The sequence below is a fragment of the Phoxinus phoxinus genome (assembly GCF_949152265.1).
Source record: "Phoxinus phoxinus genome assembly, chromosome: 22".
In the NCBI taxonomy this organism is placed as follows: Eukaryota; Metazoa; Chordata; class Actinopteri; order Cypriniformes; family Leuciscidae; genus Phoxinus; species Phoxinus phoxinus.
Window position 1 is genome coordinate 5,846,271 of NC_136897.1, and position 24,330 is coordinate 5,870,600.

The window sequence follows — 24,330 nt, forward strand, 5'->3', positions numbered from 1 at the left end:
GCGCGCGAAAGTCGAATTTTCTATGGTAATATTAATTTTTAAATATGTACCCACGTCTATTACTTCGTAGTTTTGAAATATACGCATTTTGAATCACACAACCATCCACTCTTCTCCATGTAGAAGATTCTGCTGATAATTCCAGATACAGAGCTTGCATGCAGTCATTTTATTACTGATGTTATCTGGAGTGTTTGGTTTTATCCAGATAAAGAAGAGAGAGAAGGAGAGCGCCTTTGTGCGTCCATCACACACAGCCTGACAGCGCGTCCGTTACGGACTCGGCGCTAGGATCCGGCGGATCTCTCTCTCTCCCTCTCTCCCTCTCTCTCCCTCTCTCCCTCGCTCTCTTCCAAGCCTGTTTTAAAGTCTCTGCCAGACTTCAGCTCATGCGCTACTTCCTGGATGGCGGAATGGAAAGCTTCCAGAGCCGCTCCAACTCTTTTCTCTGTGTTTTCAGCGTGATGCATGGACTACCGCTCCTCTAACATCTCTCTCTTAATCCACAGCCCCCTTGACATGCTTCTCTTCTGGACTACAAGCTCAGCCATCTGAACGAGAGAAAGAGAAAAGAAAAGAAAAACTGTTTCCTTTGGCTTGGTCGAACTTCAAAAGAAAAATCTCTCCAAAAGGACTCACTAAAAGGAGGCGGCCGAGATACATTGAACCGTGTCCAGTGCGTTCGCATCGCTTGTTTGTGGGAGTTTTGTCGTTCAGCGGGAGGATAACTCTGTCAACAGTTGCCTTATTCCAGATCTCCATGTATACAGTGTGACATGCGGAGGCTACTGCGACCGCGCTGCTGCTGCTGGTGGATTCCGCCTCTGCTTTTCTCCTTGCTTCTGCTCCGGTGGGCACATTGTCATCCCGGTAAGTTGGATTCGAGGTGGATGAGAATTGTTTTCAAATCGCTTCATTTATTATACGAGTAAAACCATTACATTGGCTGCGGAAGGTTGAGAGAGAAAAAACCCATAGGCTATGCACAATTAAAACCATACGAACGCGAGGTTTTATTTGTGCTTTTTTTCTTCTTCTGCTGTATCCTAAGTCAAGGAATTGGGACGATCTAACACGGAATTGTAACGCACATAATGACGTGTATTGATATTCCAATATCCACAAATGATCCGCTACTGTTATTTATAAGCGCGCGGATCCGTTATCTCTAAACATTACACTCGAATCCGTTCTAGGAAAATACATTAGCCGTTGTTTTTCAGCAGGTATTATAACATATTTGATTCAAGCAGTTTGAATTATAATGCACACTTGAGCCATGCATCTTTAGTTTGAGCATAACTTAGCAAAATTGTATTTATTGACGACTTTTAACGTGATTTACGCACTTTCTCTTGAAAAAAGACAGTCTAGGAATTGAATAGTTTTTTATGTGCATATAATATTAAAAATAGACCGATTATCGGTTTAACCAATTTTTTTTATATAGATATGCACACTTTTCTACTTATCAGTTATAGTTTATTTAAAATCAGTTCGTAATTTAATGGGTCTCTTAATAATAACAACCAGCTACAAAGTGTTCAGCAAAAAAAAAAAAAAACGGCATAGTTTTCAAATAAAACACTTACTTTTTAATTTATTGTTTGCGTAATTAATCATAACTTTTCCAATTGAGCATAGCATTTTAAACTTAAGTTAAACATTATCCAAAAACAAAAATGCAAACATATTTCTTAATTAGATAATGAAGCAGGTTTCATACTGTTTATTATTATATATGCATATATAATAAATAGCCTAAAAAATTATAAATTGTGAATATTTTGTTATTCATTTTCATAATGTACATTGTTTCTCTGGTTGCAAGCTAATGATTTTTAAACTATTATTGTGTCAAAAACGTGTATCATTATTGGTTGTTCTGATGCCGCTCAGTAATGCTATAAGCAGCATAATTGTGGGATCAGTTAAGAAAAAAAGGTTATTGTTTATTTGTTGTTACTATTTATTGATACTTCAAATGTGATGATCTGAATGATCAGGCAACTAGGGATGAAGCATTAAATATGAATTCCCACAGTAACTAACAGTGTGTCTTGGAAAACGTCATAAGAGTATGATTTCCGGGGGCTCGTCCGGGTTTAAATATATAAATATATATTTGATGGCATCTTGTTTAAGATGACCTGGGTCGTTGAGTGTGTGTGAGGCTCTTCAGGTTTGCTGTGATGATAGGCAGCATCCAGAGAAAGAACAGAGTCTGAGATTCACCAGTCATCTTAAACCAGGAGGAGACTGATAAGCTCTGCATATTTGCATGAGTTTTTATGTAACGCTGGAGGCGTCAAGTCTAATGTATAATTCTAGAGAGTAAGACATTCTCAGGTCTTCGAATGAAACCTTATGGAAGCAGCCCAAGTTCAAGGACTGTTTGTGCTCGTTTAACTAAATCTACACAGGCAAACACATGTGACGAGAAAGCCATATTCATAAACAAGAAATATTTAGAGCTTTACATACGAATGAAAGCCATGGTTTGCAGATTGCATCTGCGCTGTGAATTGCATTTTTTAAAAGTGTATGCATGCATGCAAACCATGTGTTCAGAAATCTCATTAAAAGACAGAACACATTGTGTTTATCTCTCATCTTTCCATCTAATATCTGATATCTTGGTACATAAAATGCTAATACATCTCAAAACATAAATTTCCACAATAGCTGACCTACTTCTGGGGAGCTTGATGGTTTTGTGTTATCAAATGGCCATTGCTTTGCATACATAATAAAACGTTACTTTGTTGGTAGTCAATCACTGTCGCAGGAATAAACTAATATTAACGCTGCGTATGCTCAAGCTTTTGCGGTTTCTCTGGACACTGCACTTCAGATCCGGTATCAGTTTTTCTATTCTTTTCTTTCGCCCACTAGTTTTCATCGCACATTCTATGTGATCCAAAACTACAAGCGCCGGGCGCTCAGAGACTCAGTGGACATAAGGGTGAGCACTTGAGCGCTGACAGTGAGATAAAGTGTCTAAGTTTCTGCATCTCAAAGAGCCGAGAGATTTCATCAGGCCCGTGATGAACGCTCTATGAATAACACATTGTCACCAAAGGGCAAATGCCTGACTCAAGGTTGTGGACATTATTGGCAATCTTTTCCGTCTGTTTTTCTGTTTGCGCCTCTCTCTCTTGTGTCGGTCGCAGTATGTGTTTCTGTCTATCTTACTGTCTCCGTCTATCAGAGTTGATTTGACCGAGAGAAAGGTGCACACTTCCAATTCTCGAGTCGGAAGGGGGGTAGAAATGAAGTTACCGTAGAAGAAAAGACCACTTTGATGTGTTCCGTTTGTTTGCCGTCATTCTTCCCTGCCCTCTCTGCTTTTTCTAGACATGGGTCTTTTTAACCTCGGTGACATTTGTTCATGTCTGTGTCTGATAGACCTGTTTTTAGCAGAACCAGTGCTGCGGAAAGACAAGCGAGCTCTGTATCTACAGTGACATACAGCGTCGTGCTAGAGAAAGGGGAACGCTGCAACTTTATTTATTTCTGTCATGCCAGTGGGAAACAAGTGTCTGCACACTTGAGTCTCCAGTAATGGCCAGTTTGCTGACGGAGCAGAGCGGAAGCGAGAGGATTTCTCGACGGGGCGTCTGTTGGCCCCAGGCAACGCTCATCTCTTTACAGACGGTTGATCTAGCCGTCGGAGCCGATGGATGACTATCACGGAAGAGAAAATTCTAGCGCCGTTTCCACCTAATAATTTAAAGCTATAAAGCTCAACTAGTGAAACTAGCAAGCGAAAATCATTTGACTTGCCATTCCTGAGTTTACGCCGTATAAATCAAAGGGAAGCAATAGAATTGATCTTTGTTTTGTTTCTTTGGCTATTCTTGTCCCACCTCCTATCTACAGCGGGAAATTATTCAAAGGATTCACCCAAAAGATGTAGAAACCGCCGGCGAAAGCGAGGAGAGGATTTCTAGACGGTTATTTCTGTCGCATGACGAATAGCATGCCACGCGCTGGAGAGCACAATGATAATTCAAATCTCTTAAGAGGTATCAGACTTCCTGCCTTTCTGATTTCCTTTTATGTGAGCGAGGAGCCATTTCTCTGTCTAATAGAAAAGGATAATTTGCTAAATGTCCGTTTGGAAATGACGGGCACTTAAGATGGGGGTAGAGTCTCAGGAGTGAGATAGCTGGAGCTGACATTTGGGCCGGACTGGATGCTCTAGCGGCCCCCTGTAACAACATTATCATCATCATCATCATCTCTCTCCGCTCGGGCCGTTATCTGTCCGGCTGGGTGACCAGAGCTGCTGTAATGTTCGCCAGGTCACTTTATCAGTCACAAAGCCTGTCATCGTCGCCCGGCTCCCCTAATAGATTGATTAAAAGATAGGGCCGCGCGGACGGTTAAGCGTGTGGGGTGATGTCAGGCTGCCGTAGGGTCGTCGTGGTAGCGTGTGTGCTGAATGTGCACTGCGTCTGTACCTAAGGCAGCTTGTGGTTGGAACCAGCAACGTGGAAGTGAATAAGAACTCTTAACTCGAACACTTTCTCAACTTTCTGTGTTTATTTTTTGTTCAAATATAAGCCTCACACCAAACAGATTTCCAAATCACTTGCAATTTAAAACATTGAAATTGATTAATTATTTTAATAGTAATGTTTATTTCAATTGATAGTTTTTCTTTTAATTAATTCAATTATTTGTTTTGCATAACAACAGTTTATGTATCTATTTATTTTTGTTCTAATTAATACTTTTATTCAGCAAGGATGCATGAAATTGATTAAAAGTTACAGTGAAGTCATTTATCATTTTTCAAAAGATTTCTATTTCACACAAATGCTTTTCTTTTGAAAAATAAAAAAAACATTAAACATTAAACAGCACAACTGGTTTCAACATTAATGATAATAATAAGAAATGTCTTAAATCAGCATATTAGAATGATTTATGAATGATCATGTGACGCTGAAGACTGGTGCGATGGCTGCTGGAAATTCAGCTTAGCATCAAAGGAATAAATTACAATTTATTTTAAATTTAAATTACATTTTGGTTGTAGATGGTTTGGTTTGTACAGTAAGTGTTTATTCCTGACTTCTTGCATTTAATGTGTGTGTGGGTTTTTTTGTATTACTCTTATAAAGTGTTTAGTTTAAGTGTTTAAGCCAGTTTAATTGCTTCTCCTTTCTACTTACGCTTAACAGACTCTGTTATTCTAAAAAGCTTTTTTACATTAACTCACACTGTTTTTTTCTCTCCCTCCTTTTTGTTGTGTTAGATGTCATGAATGGTTCTCAAGGAGTATTGGTCCTCTTCAGTGAAGGACTCATCTCCATTTTTCCTCAATAGTCTTGGTGAAGGCAGGCGTGTTTGTGTGTGTGTGTGAGAGAGCGTGTATGTGTCTTTGCTCGTGCTGGTACATTTTCTCCTCATCTCCACTGGCAACCACAGCTCACAGTGTGTGCCAACCACTAAATGAAGTGGACATTCATGAAGCATGCTGGTAGATCCTGTCTTGCAGACAGAAAACTGCAGATAACGAACCCAGCATGAAAATAATTTAAGTCATATAATGCTATTTTATCAGATAATGTCATTGCTATGGAGACAAAAAAAGTGTTATACTTGTGCTTGTATACTTGTACACGGTGCATACAACATTCTGATCTTTCTTAGTGACATTTTTACCTATGTTTAAAATATGTATCAGAACCTCTGTCAGTGGCCACTTTAACAGTGAAATAAACAAGCTTTATTACGTTCTTGTTAGCGCCCCCGCCGTTACATTTTGTGCCGTGACCCAGATGGGAGTGAGGTTTAGGGGGGTGAGTGTAACGTAGACCAGTAAGAGCTGTGCGTGTAAACCTCACTCATCTGGCCTCAAGAGGCGCACTAGCAACTGACACTAGAGGATGCGGTCTTTAGCATCCTTGTTAGCACGCCGCCTCCCACGTCGAAGACCCTGGTTCGAATCCCGCTCGAAGGGGGTTGAGTAGGACCGGTTACACCATGTCAAACTGCACTTACGTTTTGCCTTCTTCTTCTCTCTCTTTAGAGAATGGAGTTGAGCAAAAAAAAGGAGGGTGATAAATTTGTCTGAAATGTTCATTTGTGATCATTTTGTTGTTGTTGTTTCTGGGCTCCTGTACCGTTAGATACATATTGGCTTTGTACAAACATGTTGGTTGGATTGGTTTTGTTCTTTGTTTGTTCTGTTGTGTGCAGCTTTGCTAAATGGTCTTTGGCAAGCCCGAAATCTGCAGCACCGATTGTTTGCGACATCATCACCATACACAGCACCAAACTCTCTGCTCATGTTGTGCACCATTTTTTGAAACGTTAGCCTGATACGAATTTGGTATAGTAATAATGATTCGCCTCATTGAAAGTTGTAGTAGTTGTAGGCAAGAGACCAAATCCGTGTACTTTGGCTTTACTTTCTCTCAGATTTTCTTCATGTTTGCTTTTCCCACTCTTTTATTTCTCTCTCTTTCTCTAGTTCTGACTCTCTCCCAGACTGGAGGTTCTGAAAAAGATTTTCATTTGGCACTGTAACAGGGGTTGAAAGAGTTTGCCAGGAGACGAAAGAAACCTTTGAGCCACTGGGAGACTTAAGCGCTAATTCTCCTTCCACATAACCCGGCCCCCCTCCAGCTCCTTGTTCTCCTGCTTACCCCCGTCCCCCTCTCTAAGGTCATAATTAGCAGAGTATGGAGCAACAAACGTAAAAGTCTCTCCATTAATAACGTATAACGGCTGCTGGCCCTCTCCAATTTAAATGCCAGTTCTTCCTCTCAACCAGGCTGAAACACGTGATCCATGTGTAAAGACCAACAAGGATCTAAAACGTCAAAGATGATGTTAAATGAATCCGTCTGAAACCAAACAATGGAGCATGTTTATTTTTATTTTTATTGAACAAGTGATGGATGGATTAATGAGAGAGAAATTAATTACAATTTGATGAGCCGCAGCGGGCGTTGCAATATTAACAGCCAGACAGATGTTATAGTGCAACCGAGATGCAACACCTAAAAATTCGTTTTCACACAGACTTTCATGCATTGGCCACTAGGGGGAGTATTTTGCGCGAGTTCTGTTATTTATGTTTCTAGTTCAAAATGCTAGTTTGTGCAATGCGGACTTAGCCTTTTACTGTTGATTATATGCAGCATTAATTCTGCAGTTTGTCAAGCTGATTGATCAAGGCTTTTGTGGCGTGCTAAGCGCTAGTGCTAAGTGATAGACTTCATTTATCACTGTATCACCGGCCCACACAATACTCCTTAAATTATTTTTTTCCTTTCAATCACTCTTTTTTTTTTCTTAATACAACTGAAAATCAAATATATCACGGTAATAAAAAGGTACACTTTATTTTGATGGTCCACTTTAAAACTTTAACTTTTCAACTACATGTCAACTTACCCTCATTAGAGTATTAGTAGCCTGTGTTAGTAGACTGTTAGGTTAGGGTTCGGGTCAGTAGAATAAGTCGACGTTCTTGCAAAGTTACTTATAGTCAGAAGTGTGCCTCTTGGGAGCATCAAAATAAAGTGTTAGCAGATATTAAGCAGACAGTCTACTAATACTCTAATGATAGTTGGTTGATATGTAGTTGCAAAGTTGGTACTTATAATTAGAATAATGGCTAAAGTGGACCATAAAAATAAAGTGTTGCCCAATAAAATTATCGCCAATGACACTTCTTTGTCAAAAGCATTGAAATTAAAATGCTGTCATCAATTAGCCACCCTCATGTTGTTCCAAATCGGTACAACTGCCTTTCTTCTCTTGAACATAAAATCTTATTTTTATACAATGACAGTCAATGTCGTTTGCTTTCATTATATAGACATTATTCAAAATATCCAGGTTTGGAAGGGTGAATAAACGAAGACCGAATTTAAATATGGATGAACTATCCCTTTAGCTTCACTTTTGTGAAATCCAATTCTTTACCTTATCCCAAGTGGCCCGTAAAAAGAACTCTCCCCTTGTAATCTGATATCAGTTTTTTGGTTCGTTCTTGAAAGGTAATGGCTGGGATTTAGGCTGCGTAATCCGGTCTGGATCAGTGTAAAAGGCCAATCTCTGCCCAGAGCTCTTGATGGGCTGGCTGTCATGGACAGGCCTGCTTGCAATAGAGAAATAACCTTAATATGGAGGTTGTGGGCTGCGATTCAAGCCTGGCGTGTAATGATACAGCCTTTAGGGTGATGTTGTCCATGTGATGGGTGTTTGTCAGTCAGGGTAGCCTAATGGTTTTGTAGGCCAGTTCATTCCATTTGGTACTTCTAATTCTCCCCCTTTGAAAAAGAGGAACAAAAACAGCAGAAAAGGAGTGAGGCAAACTATTAGACACCCTCTATATATCACACGAGCCTCGGAAATTGCGGCAGCAAATAATTTGTTTGTGCGTGGACGCGTGCGGTCTCTCAGTGGACATATAAATGAGGTAATGCCCTGGCGTTTCTGGAAAGCACGGTCACGTATTCACAATGCCCATTTTCACAGACACAATGCATTAGTGTTGCATTAGACCACGACTGAGAGGGCCAGGCCGGTTACAGCCCCTTGATATTTCCTCTGCCTCCGTGGTGAAAAGAGGAAAGAAAAGACGAGAAGGGGAAAATAACCACATGCCAAGGAGCGTTGTGTCAGTGAGCCAGTGTTAGGCCGGAGTTGTGAGTCTTCTCATTAAATTTTTGCAGTGTAGTTGGTTTTTCCACTTTAATGCTTGGGAGGACGCTAGCCTCTTCCACCGAGAGAGAGAGAGAGAGAGAGAGAGAGCGGGTGAGACGCAGCCTGCGGACTGCACCACGCTGCCCAATTTGTCTTACTTCTAGGGAAGCTGTTTAAAGTACAATGCTTTTTTTTATTCTCTCCCTCCTCTCTTCTCAAATTGGCGAGACTCCCGCTGTCTTTCCGCCACTCCAGATATCTGTGCTTTCATCAGGCAGACCTGTATCGAGTGTGCTCGGGAAATGGCTTGTGATTAGTGTCTGTCCGTTCTGATTTATTCCACTCGTAACAGTCACTCAGTGTGCATATAGTGAATTAGACGAGTACATTATACACACGCATGTTCCCTTATGACCTTTCTCTTCCTGTAACTCTCTTGGAATAACCTGACATTAGTGTGCCACACAGACCTTTAGGTTTCTATACTTACTCTGATTCTAAATCGATGGGTCTCTGAAGTTGCTGAGCTTGTTCTTTGCTATGATGCTAGCATGATAATGCTAATGTTGCTTTTTGTGCATCACAAATTTGTGTGTCATTTCTTTTGCAAACATTCCCAGTGTCCTGAACACGACCCTCATCTGTCATTGGTCAGCCTAGAAGATAGCCCCACCCAAACTTCACACTAGTGGGTTTGCTAATGTCGCAAATGTAAATTGCACAAATGGCAATCACCTTTAACAACCTTTTTCTATTTTTAAGTAGCAAACATACATCTCTTTGGATAAGCTTTTTTTTTTTTTAATGTGCAGTCATTGTAAAGCAGCTGATTTGAAAATTCTTCAGTTCAATTCTAGCATTTAATGTTGATATGTTTACAGTTTAGCTCTAGACTACACAATATTTTATCAAGCCATTTAATTGACCAATAGGCTTTTTCGCCATTATGAGATTATCGATTTAGCTAACAACCTACTTGCATTGTAAACATTGTGTAAAATCAGTGGTAATTTAATTTCAGACATTTTATGAAAATATTTGTGGCTATCATTTAGTTTATTCGTTAAGTATTCATTCCCATGAACACCAGAAACGTGTCAGAAACGTTGCGTGTAGTCTACAAAACAAAAAATCTTTTCGTAATCAGTTAGCACTATGCTAATCTGTTATATTGCTAACCAAAGGCCAACTGAAAACATAAAGACATGGAAATGGTTAATGGCTTTGGAGAGGATTTTGAAGGCTTACTGCTTTATTTTAAATATGCTAATTAGCAGCGTAATCACCATGATCATACAATGATAGCTTTGACGGACATGCAAATTCAGATGAGAAAGGAGAATTGTCATTATCTGATGCCCTACTGAGAGGCAATGTCTCCACTGTCTTCCACTGTTCTTTCTTTCCATATTAAAAACAACCAGCATTGCAAAGAACGGTAAATGTGCCTGACGTTAAGCTCAAACAGCAGCCGAGTGGCAGTTCAACGCACAAGCATGAAATCAAACCCAAAAGTAGAAATAGGCTACTTTTTCATTTCTTTGCTGCTTGACAACTGTGATTGCCTTTTCTGGCTGGGTTGTGTCTTTGATGGTTCACTCTACCTTGACTAGTGCTGATGGGTTAGCGCTGTGACTACTGATTGGATTGGCTGTCTTTGACCTCTTGTAACCTCTTGTTCTGGGTCTCAGCGAATGAGGCTACATTGGTGCTTGTGTGTTAGGGAATATTCCACATCACATACACTCTCGCTCGTGTCATTCCAAACTCAAATGACTTTTCTTCAGTGGGACACAAAAGGAGACATTTTGTTTTCCATGCTCTATTCCATGTGGTTACAATGAACAGCGACCAAAGCTTTCAAGCTTCAAAAAGGACGCAAAAGCACCATAAAATATCATTAAAGTAGTCTATGTGACTTCTGACTTGTGTCAGTCTGTCTCAAAGCTGTTGTGTGACTTCAGAAGACTTGGAATTTAGTGTGCAAGACTTATGGAGAGCTTTTATGATGCTTCTACATTGCTTTGCCTCTTTCTTTTTTTTTTTTTTGAAGCATGAAAGCTTTAGTCCTCAATTTAACGTAATTCCACGGAAAACAGTCTTTAGAATTTCTCCTTGTGTTCTACAGAAGGAAAAAGTCATATGGGAACAATATGTGGGAGATGAAGTGCTTTTTTTGGGGTGAACTATACAGTAACTATAGTTCTGAAATGTACCGACAGATACGCTGAAGGTCTTTCACTACCTTCTGAAAAGTACACTTCAGCATATTTAAAAAAAAAAGAGTACTTCTACTCTTATATATTTTAAAAGAATATCCTTGTAATATGAAATATTTTTGGACATTTTATTGCATGTTAAATTCAAGTTCATGAAAATCTATTATAGTTTAAATTTATATAAAATGCAATTATGTAGCAATTAAGTGACACATTTGTGCCACTTGAAGAACTTAAGTACACCTTTATATGTAATTTCATAATTACTTCTGTTGTCTTTCAAAATATGGTTTGTTGAATGTACCGCCAAGCATTTATGGTAAACTAAAACTTTAGCACTTTAATATTATTTCTTTTAAAACGTAGTCATAAGGGAGGTGGGGATAACTGTCATCGGCCAGTGGCCCATGCATATCGACTGACTGTCACTAAAAATTTTAGGTAAAACGTGAGGAAATCATAATTTTTTATATTGGCAAAGTTAAAGTTTAATGAAATACACTGACACCTTATTTTTGTCCTTTCAAAAGTAGGCTAACTGAATGCCCTGCTACATATATTAGCCTACAGTAATCGTAATTCTATTCAAAACATATTAATGTACATGTATAATTATAATGTCATTATAAAATATATATTTATGTATATACACACTATAAATGCATAAGCCTATATTTAAAAATAATTAATTTTCCGCTTTAAAAAAAACATTCCGTACATAGCCTAGATCTACGCGCCCCCTGAACCCCATAATAAAGATGGACAGTGAGAAATTTGCCAAATAAAACTGTCAGGGTTACATTTCAGACACACACACACACATGCACACACCTCTCTGCTCTGAGGGATAGAAAAGTCATCGGACTGGTACCGCATCACTCGCAAGACGCAACCTGCATTGGTGAACAAGGCCGAAGTCCACCATTCTCCAGTTCTCGAAGCTCTCTCCATAAAAATGCTTGCTACACACACATAGTTTAGATGTGTCCGTGGTTGATGGCCAACCAACCGCCCAGAGCCAGAGTCTAGCCCTGGCAGCATCGCGGGGAAAGATATGCAACTCACTGGAACTTTTGCACAACGAAAACACCACGAAACACTTGCGTCCCGTGATTGCCTCTCGTCTATTACGCGATCTGACATGTCTGTCATTGGAAAGATCCACGTGGTGTCATGAATAATTAAGAGACAGTGTCTTCTCATAGGATATGAAAACTCAGTCTCATTAATAATTATGAGACATCGATGAGTCATCAAAGCACGTACAGTGCCTTCTGTGACGTGGACACGATGAAGATTTTAAACCCGGAAGATGAAAATAGCGGGGGAAAAACTACGCTTTAACCATTTCCCCCCTTACTATTAAATCTAACAGATGCTAATATTGTCTTCAATAGTTTTCAACACACATACCTCTGTTAAAATCTCAGAAAATTTGGTTCAGGGTTTCATTACCCTTTAATACTCAATTGTGTGTACTTCAGAGTTATAATAATCTTTTGTGATTTAAAATGTACCTTAATTTGAGAAGTGCAAGTGCACATTTTAAAAGTGTATTTATGATCGTGGCCTCTCTTTACGTGGCCTTCTATTTTATTAATATTATATTATCTGTAAGGACAATTTTTTTACAAAAATATATTCTTTGAAGATTTGAAGTACACTTCAAGTACACATTCAATACAATTAAACACATTTCTTTTTCACAAGAGCTCCTCCGTCCAGATGTCTGACAGATGGCCTTCTACTCTCATGCCCCTGGGAGCGCTGTGGATTTTCCGTACTTTTTCATGAATTCCTTTCTCTGTATTCCGCCCGTGTAGGACGGGATAGGACACTTCCAGGAAGGGTTTTTGGCCCAGCCGGTTCTCCATTCCTCATGCGGAGACAAGCGGCGGTGTTCCTCCTGAAACCTCTTTGGATTTACGCTGCCAGTCCTGCCATCTTTCTTGCGTTAATCACCCCGGGCTCCGCTCGCCACTCACCGGAGGTGGCGATGGATGAGCCATTGGGGAAATGGAATGGAGAGTGGCCAGGCGTGACAGAGAGGAGATGAGGAGACAGTCAGGATAGGAGAATAAAGAAGATGATAACCACCTCAACACACATATACGCACACACATTTCGCTTTAAAATATCCCACACCCCAACATTTAGGGCACGTGGAACAAGCGTCTTAAATCACCATCAGTGACTCAAGGTTCCATCGAGGTCTTAAACAATCATTACTGTCATTTGCATGGACTTTTTAATGGTTGTCAACTGGGTATTCAATGGCCGTGTTTTTAATGGCTGATGTGATCATCTATCAGTGGCGAGCAGTGACTTTTTTAACCGGGTATGCTGGGTGCGCTTTATGTAAAAAATGCACCTGGTGCAGATACGTTAGTTGGGTTTCGCGTTCACGTTAGCATATTTGTTGCTTACTCATGATACATAGCAACACAGCTAAAATAATATATGAATATATTGGACGTTTAATTGAAAGTAGCCTACATTTACCTGTTGATGCCTTTACAAGCACCTGTAAAAGCAGTTGAGTTGTCTTTGATTTGAGTGAGGCGCGACGCACAAAAGTTCCAAAGTGTACTGTATTTTTGTAATTCCGCTTGGTTGCACTAATGTCACAGAAACGACTTCACCGTTAAACGGTACGAGGCATCGGCTGAGGACACGCATCTAAATCAGAGACGACAAATAAGAAACACCATGGCAGGCGTCAATTTAAATGTATGCCAGAAGTGGCATAAGTTAAAAATAAAAATATATGCCAGAAGTTAAAAATAAGCATAAAATAATCAATATGAGAAGCCTTCTATAAATAAAATATAAGTCAAATATAATTAGAATAAATGTAAGTAGCCTATAATAAAAAAAATAATAAGTTGAAATAATGCAAACTGATGACTAACAAACGCTTAGACTTTGATTAACTTACAGTAGTTCAATCTTTAACATTTTTAAGTTTTCGTTAACAATACATTTCCTAGAAAACGAACTACTATGAAAACGGATTCAGTTATCACTTTTTCCACTTGATTTAGTCTATTTAGTTTTGTATCAAATGCAATGTGACTTTCGTGATCGAGGTCTGGCAGCACATTTTTCCTCTTGGATATAAAAACATATTTTGATAATATTTCTATTATTGTCACAATTCTCATGCACTAGACCAGTCACCTCAGCACACTACGTTTCCCATAATCCTCTCTGGCTACAAACTGTGCACACTATATAATCAGCACACGTGTCTGCTATCAGCCTCATCAGTTCCTCCATAAATGCCAGCACCAAACACACATGGGTTGTCTGGTCTTGTTGTTCATCCCTGAACGCTTACCTGATGCCTAACCTGTGGATACTAGCCTTTGCAATCCTGTCAAGCCTTCGGTCTTCAGTGATCATCTCTTCTTCCACTCACCTGTCATCTCCTCCTGCAACAGATAAGAACAGTCATTTCCCTGCCAGTATCACCACATCGATCTGCTTTCCAGTTACTCACCTGTTTACATCCCATGTGTCTCTCAGTAAACTCTGGTTGGATCTTACCTGTGTCTGCAATCTTCTGTTCCATGGCAGTTATGTTGTTGCTTATAGTGTTTATATTACATTGAATTAATAAACTTTTGTTTTTAACCCCTTATATTTGCATAGCCAATATACATCCATTACATATTTAAAACAGTAATATCCTATACTAAACCTAAACTAATCTTGACAAACTATATATCATTTGAAAGCTTACAATCTCTAGTTTACATATTTGGTGACTGATTTTCAAAATAAATTACAGTGGTAATTTATCAATTTGCAACAAGAATATTTTCATACTCCTAAGGCGTGTTCATTTTGAAATAGTGATGAACATGAAAAATCATGAAAGAATGCTAGAAACCTCAGGGTTTTTTTTCATGCCAAGAGTTCAAAAGATAACATCCATTCAATTATTTAAAAAAAAAGGTCTGAAAATGTTTTGAATATAAAGAAAAAAATGATAGATTCACCGTTTGTGATGTGGCAGCGAGCTATAACGCACATATGTGCTCTTTTTGTTTTTCTTAGAGGTTGAATTTATTTCAAAATCTGCCAAACTTCCAATACTACTTCTGAATAGGATGTCTACTTCATAAATTGTATGAAATTGTAAAAAATAATGGTTCAGATCACTCAAACCACATATGGAAATGGAGGCGCCCTTATATTGGCAGTAATGTCAACTAGGGGGAAAGTTTGGTACTGCGCCCAAACTAAATCTCACTGAAAGCTTATTTTTTGAGATATCAACCTAAAATTTGAAACACAACTTGTTCGGATTTTTGGCTTTGAGCTTTTTTCCATTTTTTTAGAGTCCCCCAGTTTTTTTAAATATATATTTTATATAAAATATGAATAATACAATTTTTAACATTGTACATTTTCATAAACTCCAACTTCTATAACTTTTTTCTCTTTAACTTTCTTAATGTATTTCACTTCTACAAAAATCTGCCAAATGTCAAAACAAGACCAATCTTACATCTATATTCCAAAGCATTCTTGAAATACAACCATTTAAGTTCGGAATGTGCATTTTCATGTCTATTAAAAAAGGGGGGTGCCGTTTAAGGGGTTAAATTGATTCATTAATTGGAAGAAATTATATTAACATTAGATTTGTATTAATATGTATATAGTTTTGTGTACAAATATTTATATTAACATTTAAACTTTTTTTTTTTTAAACAAAGCACTGTTCAACAGCATATAAGTTTTGACATGTTGAAATTTTGCTACAGAAATTGTTAAACTTATTTTGACAACCCTAGCCAATATAATGCCAATATACATGTAATTTACCATGAATGGAATGTACAAAATATTGCATAAATGAAAATTATTCTCAAAGTATTAACTACAAATTTAACACCAAGATTTTTCATATCTAAAGGACTGAATACTTCCCAGCGTGAACTTATGACTACACATTATTTGAAGTTGCTGAGATATGTTTTTGTCAAAAACAAACGCCTCTGGACACCAAAACCTGTGTTTGATTCCGAGTCTTAGGCGATCTAGGGCAGAATCAATGTACCAGCTCTCATTTCCTAAGGGCCGTTCGTAAGTGACTGCAGATCAATTTTTGTTAAAGGAAACACTGCTGTCTTTTTAGGATGAGACCACTTGATTTACATTTATTCCTGGATTTTTTTTATGAATAAATGCATCAGTAATGTTTATATTTACCCTGATGGTTTGAATTATTTAAAGTTCTGACCCCGAGGCAAATCCATTCATTATGCGTCAACATTTTGTTAATCATTGATAGGCTCTGGAATGTGATCAGGGAATGACTAATCGCTAAATAAAACTAGCCTTTAGCAAAAAGCATGGAGAATTTTTCACATTTGTCTGATTGGATCAGGCCAACAGAATAACGAGGGTTTTCCTGTCGGACATTTCTTACTGAACGTCCCTTTTGTTTCTTCTTTAGTTTTAGTTTATGTTATTTTATCTGCCAGATGCTTGGTGCCTAGCGGTGCTTTGGTGCCCAGCCAAAAAAATGGCTTTTAGGCTGTGTCACTATGAGAATTTTCGAGGATGTGACAGGATGTTGACAAGCGCTCTGCGAACGGTCCAAAAAGAAAATCTAATTAACATTATACGCGGCCAAAGTTCCGGCTAGCGGATGACTGCGGGGCCTATTAGCGGAAATTAACGGAAACCAATAGCGACAGTTCTCCCGATTCTGGGCATTTAGTGGTCACGCAGGCTTGGTCCTTGCCACAAGCATTCTTTCACACACTGTCTACACACTTTCTCTTCCACTCTTCTCATGTAGTCATGGGCACATTTCACAATTCTTGCCTGGAAGTGCAGATACATTGTAAGCATGAACCAAAACGCAAATAATAATTGAATATTTGTTTAGCTTAGCTAGCGTTATGCTAGCTATTTGTCAGATTATGTGACCTTATCAAAGCAGCTGTCTGTGTTGTGTGTGTTGGGAGTATTGCCTGTCATACGTGGCCGTGTACGGTACGTGGCGTAGCCCTCGCGGCCTTGCTCCGAGAGGGGTATTGTATTGCAGTGGAAGTGTTTTGGCCCGTGTGGCAGATGGTGGGTAACAAAATATCATTACATTTGTGCTCAGAGGCTGTGCTGGCAGCCAAATGATAATATAGAAGTCTGCAGCTCCAGCCGCAATGAGATTCTCTGACCCTATTACCTGGGAATACGGAACAGGGAAAACATACAGAGTGCAGAGAACGGAATTATATATGGTGAGGGGGAATTTTTGTCAAGTGTGTGCGCTTGCACTTTTCCTTCATCTCCAATCATCTCGGCACATTTATTTTTCATGTGAGTGTGTTTTTAACGTTCTGCTGCTTGTTATAATTTCCTGCTGAACAGAATGTAATAAGATCCATACGGGACTCCTACACATTGAGGAATCAGAATATTATCTGAATCCATACTAAACTAAATTTTAGGATTTCGAATAAAATGCAAACAACAATCTGCACTGATTCTCTAATCAAATCAAAAACTACATTGACCACGTGGCCATGTTTTACAAATTGTTATGCTAGTAATAATCGGCATATAATTATAAAACAATAATATAATATAATATAATATAATATAATATAATATAATATAATATAATATAATATAATATAATATAATATAGAAGTCACATGTATGGTCTATTTTGCTTGAGTTTTTCGGTTGAGCTAGTATATCTTGCTAGTTTTCTTATCACATTTCCCCGCCACTTGTTTGTTACTATGGTTCCTGATTAGTCCTCACCTGTTCGTTGTTCTGTTGATTGCCTTCCTGTGTATTTAAGCCCTCAGTTACTTCAGTCCTTTGTCTTGTGTTGATATTCTTTTGCTAGTGTGTTATCCTGTTCCCGTTTTCATTAAAACTAATTTTGCTTTCATTTCCTCTAGTCTTTTGTATTATATACACAGCACATGATAATATAATATAATATAATATAATATAATATAATATAATATCCTACAACCTACATCGGGCAAGCGGTTTGTATATTCATATAATATAATAAAATATAATATATACCAGTGATCATTTTGTTGACGAATAAGTTTCGGCATAATTTTTGTCAAAGACATTTTTTTCACTGACGAAAACAAGACGATGACTAAATAAAATCCTGTTTCGAATGACAAAAACTATGGTGAAAATCTATTGACATAAAAAAAAAAATAAAAAAAAAAAAAACCTAGTTGAAAATGTTAGGCGATTTGGGATTTCGGGGCTTGTGCACATTTGAATTGCATCGTGCTGATCTTCCCAGCGGGACATAAGTCTGCATACGCTTGCTGCATGTCTTATAAAACGTTAAAAATATTATGTCAAAATGTCCGTTTTGGTGAGTATTCACATAAACACAGTAATAAGTTGGGAGAATATCGGATGTGTATCAGTGTATTGGATCTGTGCATTCTGCCTTAAAGTGACTGCAGTCTAATAACCGGCTGCTGTCCATCATTAATATTAATCAAACCACAAAAGAAAAAGATCACTCAATGCTCTTGACTGAATAACTTTAATAGCTTTAATAAGGATTAAGCTACATTTTAATATACAAATAAATATGCCTGCTTGAAAAAATGAAGAATGTTGTATGCAGTTGTTATCAAGAATGCACATCATTAATTAAAAAGACCATGTTCTTGTTTCTTTATGAGAAGTGGTTTTGTTTCATTTTTATGATAAAGACAGGTTATATATCACAGCAGTTAAATCTGTGTCGGTATTGCATGTTCAAACCTTAATATAATTCATGTAAATAGGTTAATATATGTTTTCTCCAGGAGTTTATAATACGTTTGGAACTTTTAGAGAAATGCTTAATTGATGCATTACAATTTAACCAATTTTACAGTCAACTAAATCTACTGTAGATTAATAATAACTATAATAACATTGCATGCAATCATGGTTTTCTGTCATATTGCTGTCACATCCTGGAACTATAAGTGGACATCAAAAAATATGGCTGATATAAAAAAAATATCACTATGTGGCAAAAAGCTGTAGTGTCATCTAAAACTATATTATAGGAATAAAAAGGAAATGCGGTGATTTCATTCCCAACTCACAGGCTTGGGTCAGCTTAACGTGTTGAAATAAATATTTTGTTCATTTCTCACCCCTGCTCTCATGAAAGCTGAGAAAACTCAGGCTGGGCCCCTGGGATCGAATTGTTTTCTGTGACTGGGTTGAAGAGTTGGAAAAGTCACCTCATCTGTTCATGCCTGTGTTAGCAGTGGCACATGGGCTGGCCGCGGTCCATCCTGAGGTCATCAGAAATACAGGATCATCTGGCTACATTGGCCTGCCAGATTTCTTCTTGTTGTTTTTTCATCGATCACTGGATGCGACTCTCAGTAGGGCTTTAAAGGAGAGGTTGATGTGTTCGATAGTGTACCGCTGCTGTTGTTGTTTTTTTCCCCTGTAGTGTGCTAGAGGGCTTGTGTTGTCATTTTTGGACTCAGTGTATTGATGTTACATACTCCTTTCATTTTTACCCTGTCACAAGATCAGCAACCCTTTTTTTCTGGGTTTTAAATTCCAAGCAATACTTTTTTTTTTGAAGCCTTAAATATTTCAATAGATGCAAAGCATTAGACTAAGGTCGCCCACATGCTAGAGTTTACGCTGAGTCGGAGAACGCTGGGGATCCATTCCCCGCTGGAATATCCAGCTTAAGCTGATAGCCGTGTTGTGGAACTGTTGTGTTGCTATCTGGTTTATAGCTGGTTGGTCACCATAGGACCAACAAACCAGCTGCCAGCGTCTCATACCAGCATTTGGTCAAGCTGAGTTTTGAACATGCTACTTGGACCATTTTGCAACAGGGGTGATTTTAATTGGAATAGTGCTTCACAAGTATGTAAAGGGAAAACGTATGGATTTGCAAAGGTGAAAACTGAGAGAACTTTTTCTTTGATTCAACATATTCTGGCATACCTTGTGAAAAAGAAGAGTTTAAAGAAAAATCATGTCATCATTTACTCACCCTTATCTCGTTCCAAAGACTTTCGTTCATCTCCGGAACACAAAAGATATTTTAAATGAAATCTGAGATTTTTGTCCCTCCATTGACAGCTACACAACTACCACTTTGAAACTGAACCTGAACTGAAAAATCTTTCAATTACAAAAAGGTGCCAAATAGTAGTACATTTATTGAGCATATCACATAAGATGTCATAATAATTTGTAGTGTCAAAATCATAAGAAATATGAAATAAATCGAACCTAAATCTAAGCTGAAACCCCAAAACCATGATAAAACTCTTCATACAAGCCAGTTTGTATCTTACAACTCAATTGTACAGTACAAGTATCTTACAATTGTACAAATCACGTAAAAATTATTACCTCGAGTTCCCCTGAAACGGTGCGGCCATATTTCATGCTGATACCTTGGTGTTTTGGACATGTACCATAGCATTTGTAAAAATAAAAAATAAAATTACTGTACATGAATATCATTATTTTTAGCCGATGCATTCTCCTTTGATAGTGTCACTGCTACTGCTACAGTATTTCTACTAGGGGTCAGCATGAAGGGGATGTTGACCTGTGTCTTTTAGTACAACATATGTTGTTGTGACATTAAAGCCCGTTCGCCGTCACATCATCTGAGCTGGCGTGCCCGCGGAGTAAATGCATAGGCTGTGTATTTTTAGCATCTCTGAGATATGAGTCACGCTCCACTGTACACACCTGCGGAATGCAGGTACTCACCTGAGTTTCTCGAAATGCTATCGCTCCAATTCAATTCCACGTTCTATTCTGGTTTCGGATGGGTTATTGGATAGACATGCTCTGTCGATCCTTTTCTCCATCGACATGATATGCCTTTGGATGTTGACATAATCTGTCCGGCCCCTTTCTGTAAGCCTCACTGGCATAGATGTAGTTATCAATCCAAGCAGACAAATGTCATTCCTAATCTGCTTGTTTGGGCTGGATTGAGCTCTTCGTTCAAAAACGACTGCCGCCATTTCAACCTTATCGCCTTTATCTCTGATTTTCATTATCTCTTCCTGCCGGCCGTCGAGCGGGACGGTCAACCACAAAGCGCTCGCGGGGCCAGTGAAGATGCTGAAAGCTGAGCAGATATGAGTCCTTAAGCCACATTGCCTGCTCATCTCAGATAGATCTCTGGAGGAAATGAGAGATGGAGTTAAATGGTGTATCACTGGGCGGATTTACCTCAGGTTGGGCATAAGACGGTCTAGATCGCAATTTGAAATGAAATGCAGCTTACTGGCTTAGTTTGGATGGGGCTGCCTTATCATCTGGTCGGCTTGAGTTTGTGTTTCCTGTTGGCACAAAAAAAAAATGTTTGGCCATTGGCAGCTGTAAAAAGCTCTCATTAGATCTGAGGAGGGAGGTAGAAGCGCTTTGCAACTGTGTACGTTGGCAAGGGAAGTGGACTTCCTGTGTGCGAGTGTGGAGCTTAAGAACCCCCATGCGATGAGGGTTTTTTCTGAATAAATGGATGAGATGGGTAAAGAGCAAGGATTGAGTGAAAGGATGATATTGCTCAAATATGCGGTATGGAAGCACATACTAAAAGTAGGAATCAGCAGGAACATGTATTACTGGGTCCTAGTATTGAGATATTCTGTGTTATCTTACTGATCTTTTTTGTCATTTGTCTAAATTGTACTGGAGCTTTGCACAACAACTGCTAATTTTTTTAATTGTGACCATATTTCTCAGAAATGTGACTATGTCTTACAAATGTCATTATTTTTCACAATTTGGCATAAAATCACAAAATGACACTTTATTTTTTTGTTTTTCCCACTTTTTCCCCCCTCACAATTGTGACTTATACCTCACAATGTTCTGGCAGTAAGGCTTTATATCTTGCTGTGTGATATTTATTTTCAATTTATTTAACTTTTTCAGAGACACGCAAACAGGCTTTCATAGTACACACTTATAAAACATGATAATATACAACAAAATGTTCTTTCACAGACATCTAACCCATGAATTTATGCTTATCGAGTTGTGTAATGACCCCTTTAGGACCAATTTTTGATTACACGGCTGTCTCTTTAAAGAATGTGTGTTATTTTCCTTCCAAGAGAAGCTAAAAGAAGGTTCATTTTGTTGCTGTCTTGCTGCTTGGAATTGGGTGTTTATCTCACTTTCAAGATCGGTTCATCTGTTTATTTGCCTTTAAATGCTAAACTTTGAGAGACACACAATAAGACAATACGGCTCTTTGTCGGTACACTGAATAGCCGCTGCATCCATGCTAGATTTACGTGAGGCATTGTTGAGTGAAAAAGTGAACGGGGATACAATGATCATTTGAGTGGCAGGTTGAGCCCGAACAAAGAGACGTGCAGAAAGACATTCAATTGGATTAAATAGAATGGGTGGAGAACATTAATAGTAGGTCACCTCCTTTATCACCGCGAGTCACTCGTACCACTGTTGTAATCTGTTTAATTAGCATTCGTCAGACACGTGCTCACACACACACGCACACACACTCATGCATGTGATTCCACGAGTGCCGTGAGAGCGTGTGATCTTCTCAAGAGCAGCTTCTCTGATGACTGACAAGCCTTTAGATTTCCTATGGCAAATGAGCTGATCAGAGAAATAGCTGCAAGACTTTGTGTTCGGTTGTTAAATTAAACCCTGATGCCATCTCGAAACTTTACTGGAACTCTCATATTAAGGTCAACACCAGAAAACTGAGTTCACACAATATGTTGGAATCTTCTGTGTTTTTATCAGTTTTTAGCATCAAAACGTGAACATAAAATGTGCACATTGAATAAGCAGCCAGAAATTAACAAAAAATTCAGCGAAAATCTTTGCCGATCAGGTTTTGCTTAGTGACCTTTACCTAAAAAAAGAAGATTGATGTGGGTTTATAAAGCATTATTGGTGTAAGACTGTGTGGGTAAGAACATTCACTGTCAATTCATTGGTGCACATTGAGATGTGTTGAGCTTTGTGACTGCTGGAAATAGCATCAGAAGATGTGTACACTGTGGTCATAAAGGGATGGACATGGTCACCAACAATACTCCGGTAGGCTGTGATGTTTTAACGATGCTCAATTGGTACTGAAGGGCCAAGAAAATATCCTCCGCAGCATTACGACCCGTCGATACAAGGCAGGGTGGGTGTTGTTTACACCAAATTCTGACCTTACCATCTGAATGTCACAGCAGAAATCAAGACCCATCAGACCAATCAACGCTTTTCCAATCTTCTGTCTTCTGTTGGCCAACGTTTTGGTGAGCCTGTGTGAATAGGCTGAGTTTGCTGTTGTTAGCTGACAGGATTGGCGCTCTGTGTAGTCCTCTTCTGCTGCTGTCGCCTGTCTGCTTCAAGGTTCGATGTGTTGTGTGTTCAGAGATGCTCTTCTGCAGACCTTGGTTGTAACAAATGGTTATTTACCTTTCTATCTGGCCATTCTCCTCTGACCTCTGGCATCAACAAGTTTTTTTGCCCACAGAACTGCTGCTCTGGCAAGCAGGGCAAGGCCGAGAGCCGTGAGAGAATGGCACGAGGATTACTAACCCTGAATTACTAACTTCGTTACACGGATCGTTCTCTGTTAACCCTAGAGATGGTTTTGTATGAAAATCCCAGTAGATCAACAGTTTCTGAAATACCAGCCCGTCTGGCACCAACAACCATGCCACGTTCAAAGTCACTTAAATCACCTTTCTCCGTCATTCTGATGCTCAGTTTGAGCTTCAGTAGATCATCTTGACCATGTCTACATGCTTAAAATCATTGAATTGCTGCCATACCTAATAAAAGTGACAGGTGTGTGTACTGTACAGTATGTGTATGTGTATGTATTTCATTATATATTTCATGTTACATGTTGCACATTTCAAGACAGTTAAGACTATCTTGGAAATGTTGGAATAGAAACTGGTCCAATCTGGTCAAAACTGTTTTTTTTTATGGCAGAGTTCTGATATTTTGAGGGAAACTGCTGACATAAGCCATATGGATTTGTAATGAAAATTTCATGAAGGTTAGCATAGCATAGCATAGCATAGCATGGTTAGTTTGCTAGCATAGCTATCATAGTTCGTTTGAAACAAATAACAACATAAAAGGGCTTTGGCAAGAGACATTAGGTCTTTTAAAAACTTCTCTTTGAATGTCCTTAATATGATATTTAGAGCAATTTAGCTGATTGTTGGTAATAGAAAGGACACCTTGATAAGCAGAATCAAGGCAGTTTGTCATCGGGTTCAAACTAGCATCTGCATGTTGGTGGAATCTCATCTGTTCCAGCTCTGCGTCGGTCTCTGCCTCTGCCTGAGAGCGTAACTTTGGCTTTCTGACAGGGTCAGCCTGGCCCTCTTTACTAAACGGCTCCTTAAATCTAGTTCACTGTTCCCTTCTGTATCCTGAT

The 24,330-nt window shown here is 38.7% G+C and overlaps 1 protein-coding gene across 1 annotated transcript in view; it reads left to right on the plus strand.

Moving 5' to 3' along the window:
* The first annotated feature begins 377 nt into the window (after positions 1–377).
* Positions 378–24,330, plus strand: part of ptprga (protein tyrosine phosphatase receptor type Ga) — a 280,191-nt gene continuing 256,238 nt past the window's right edge. Inside the window, exon 1 of the mRNA XM_079597964.1 lies at positions 378–870. Within this exon, the coding sequence (XP_079454090.1) occupies positions 777–870 (94 nt within the window). The 5' untranslated portion in view covers positions 378–776. The remainder of the gene's footprint in view (positions 871–24,330) is intronic.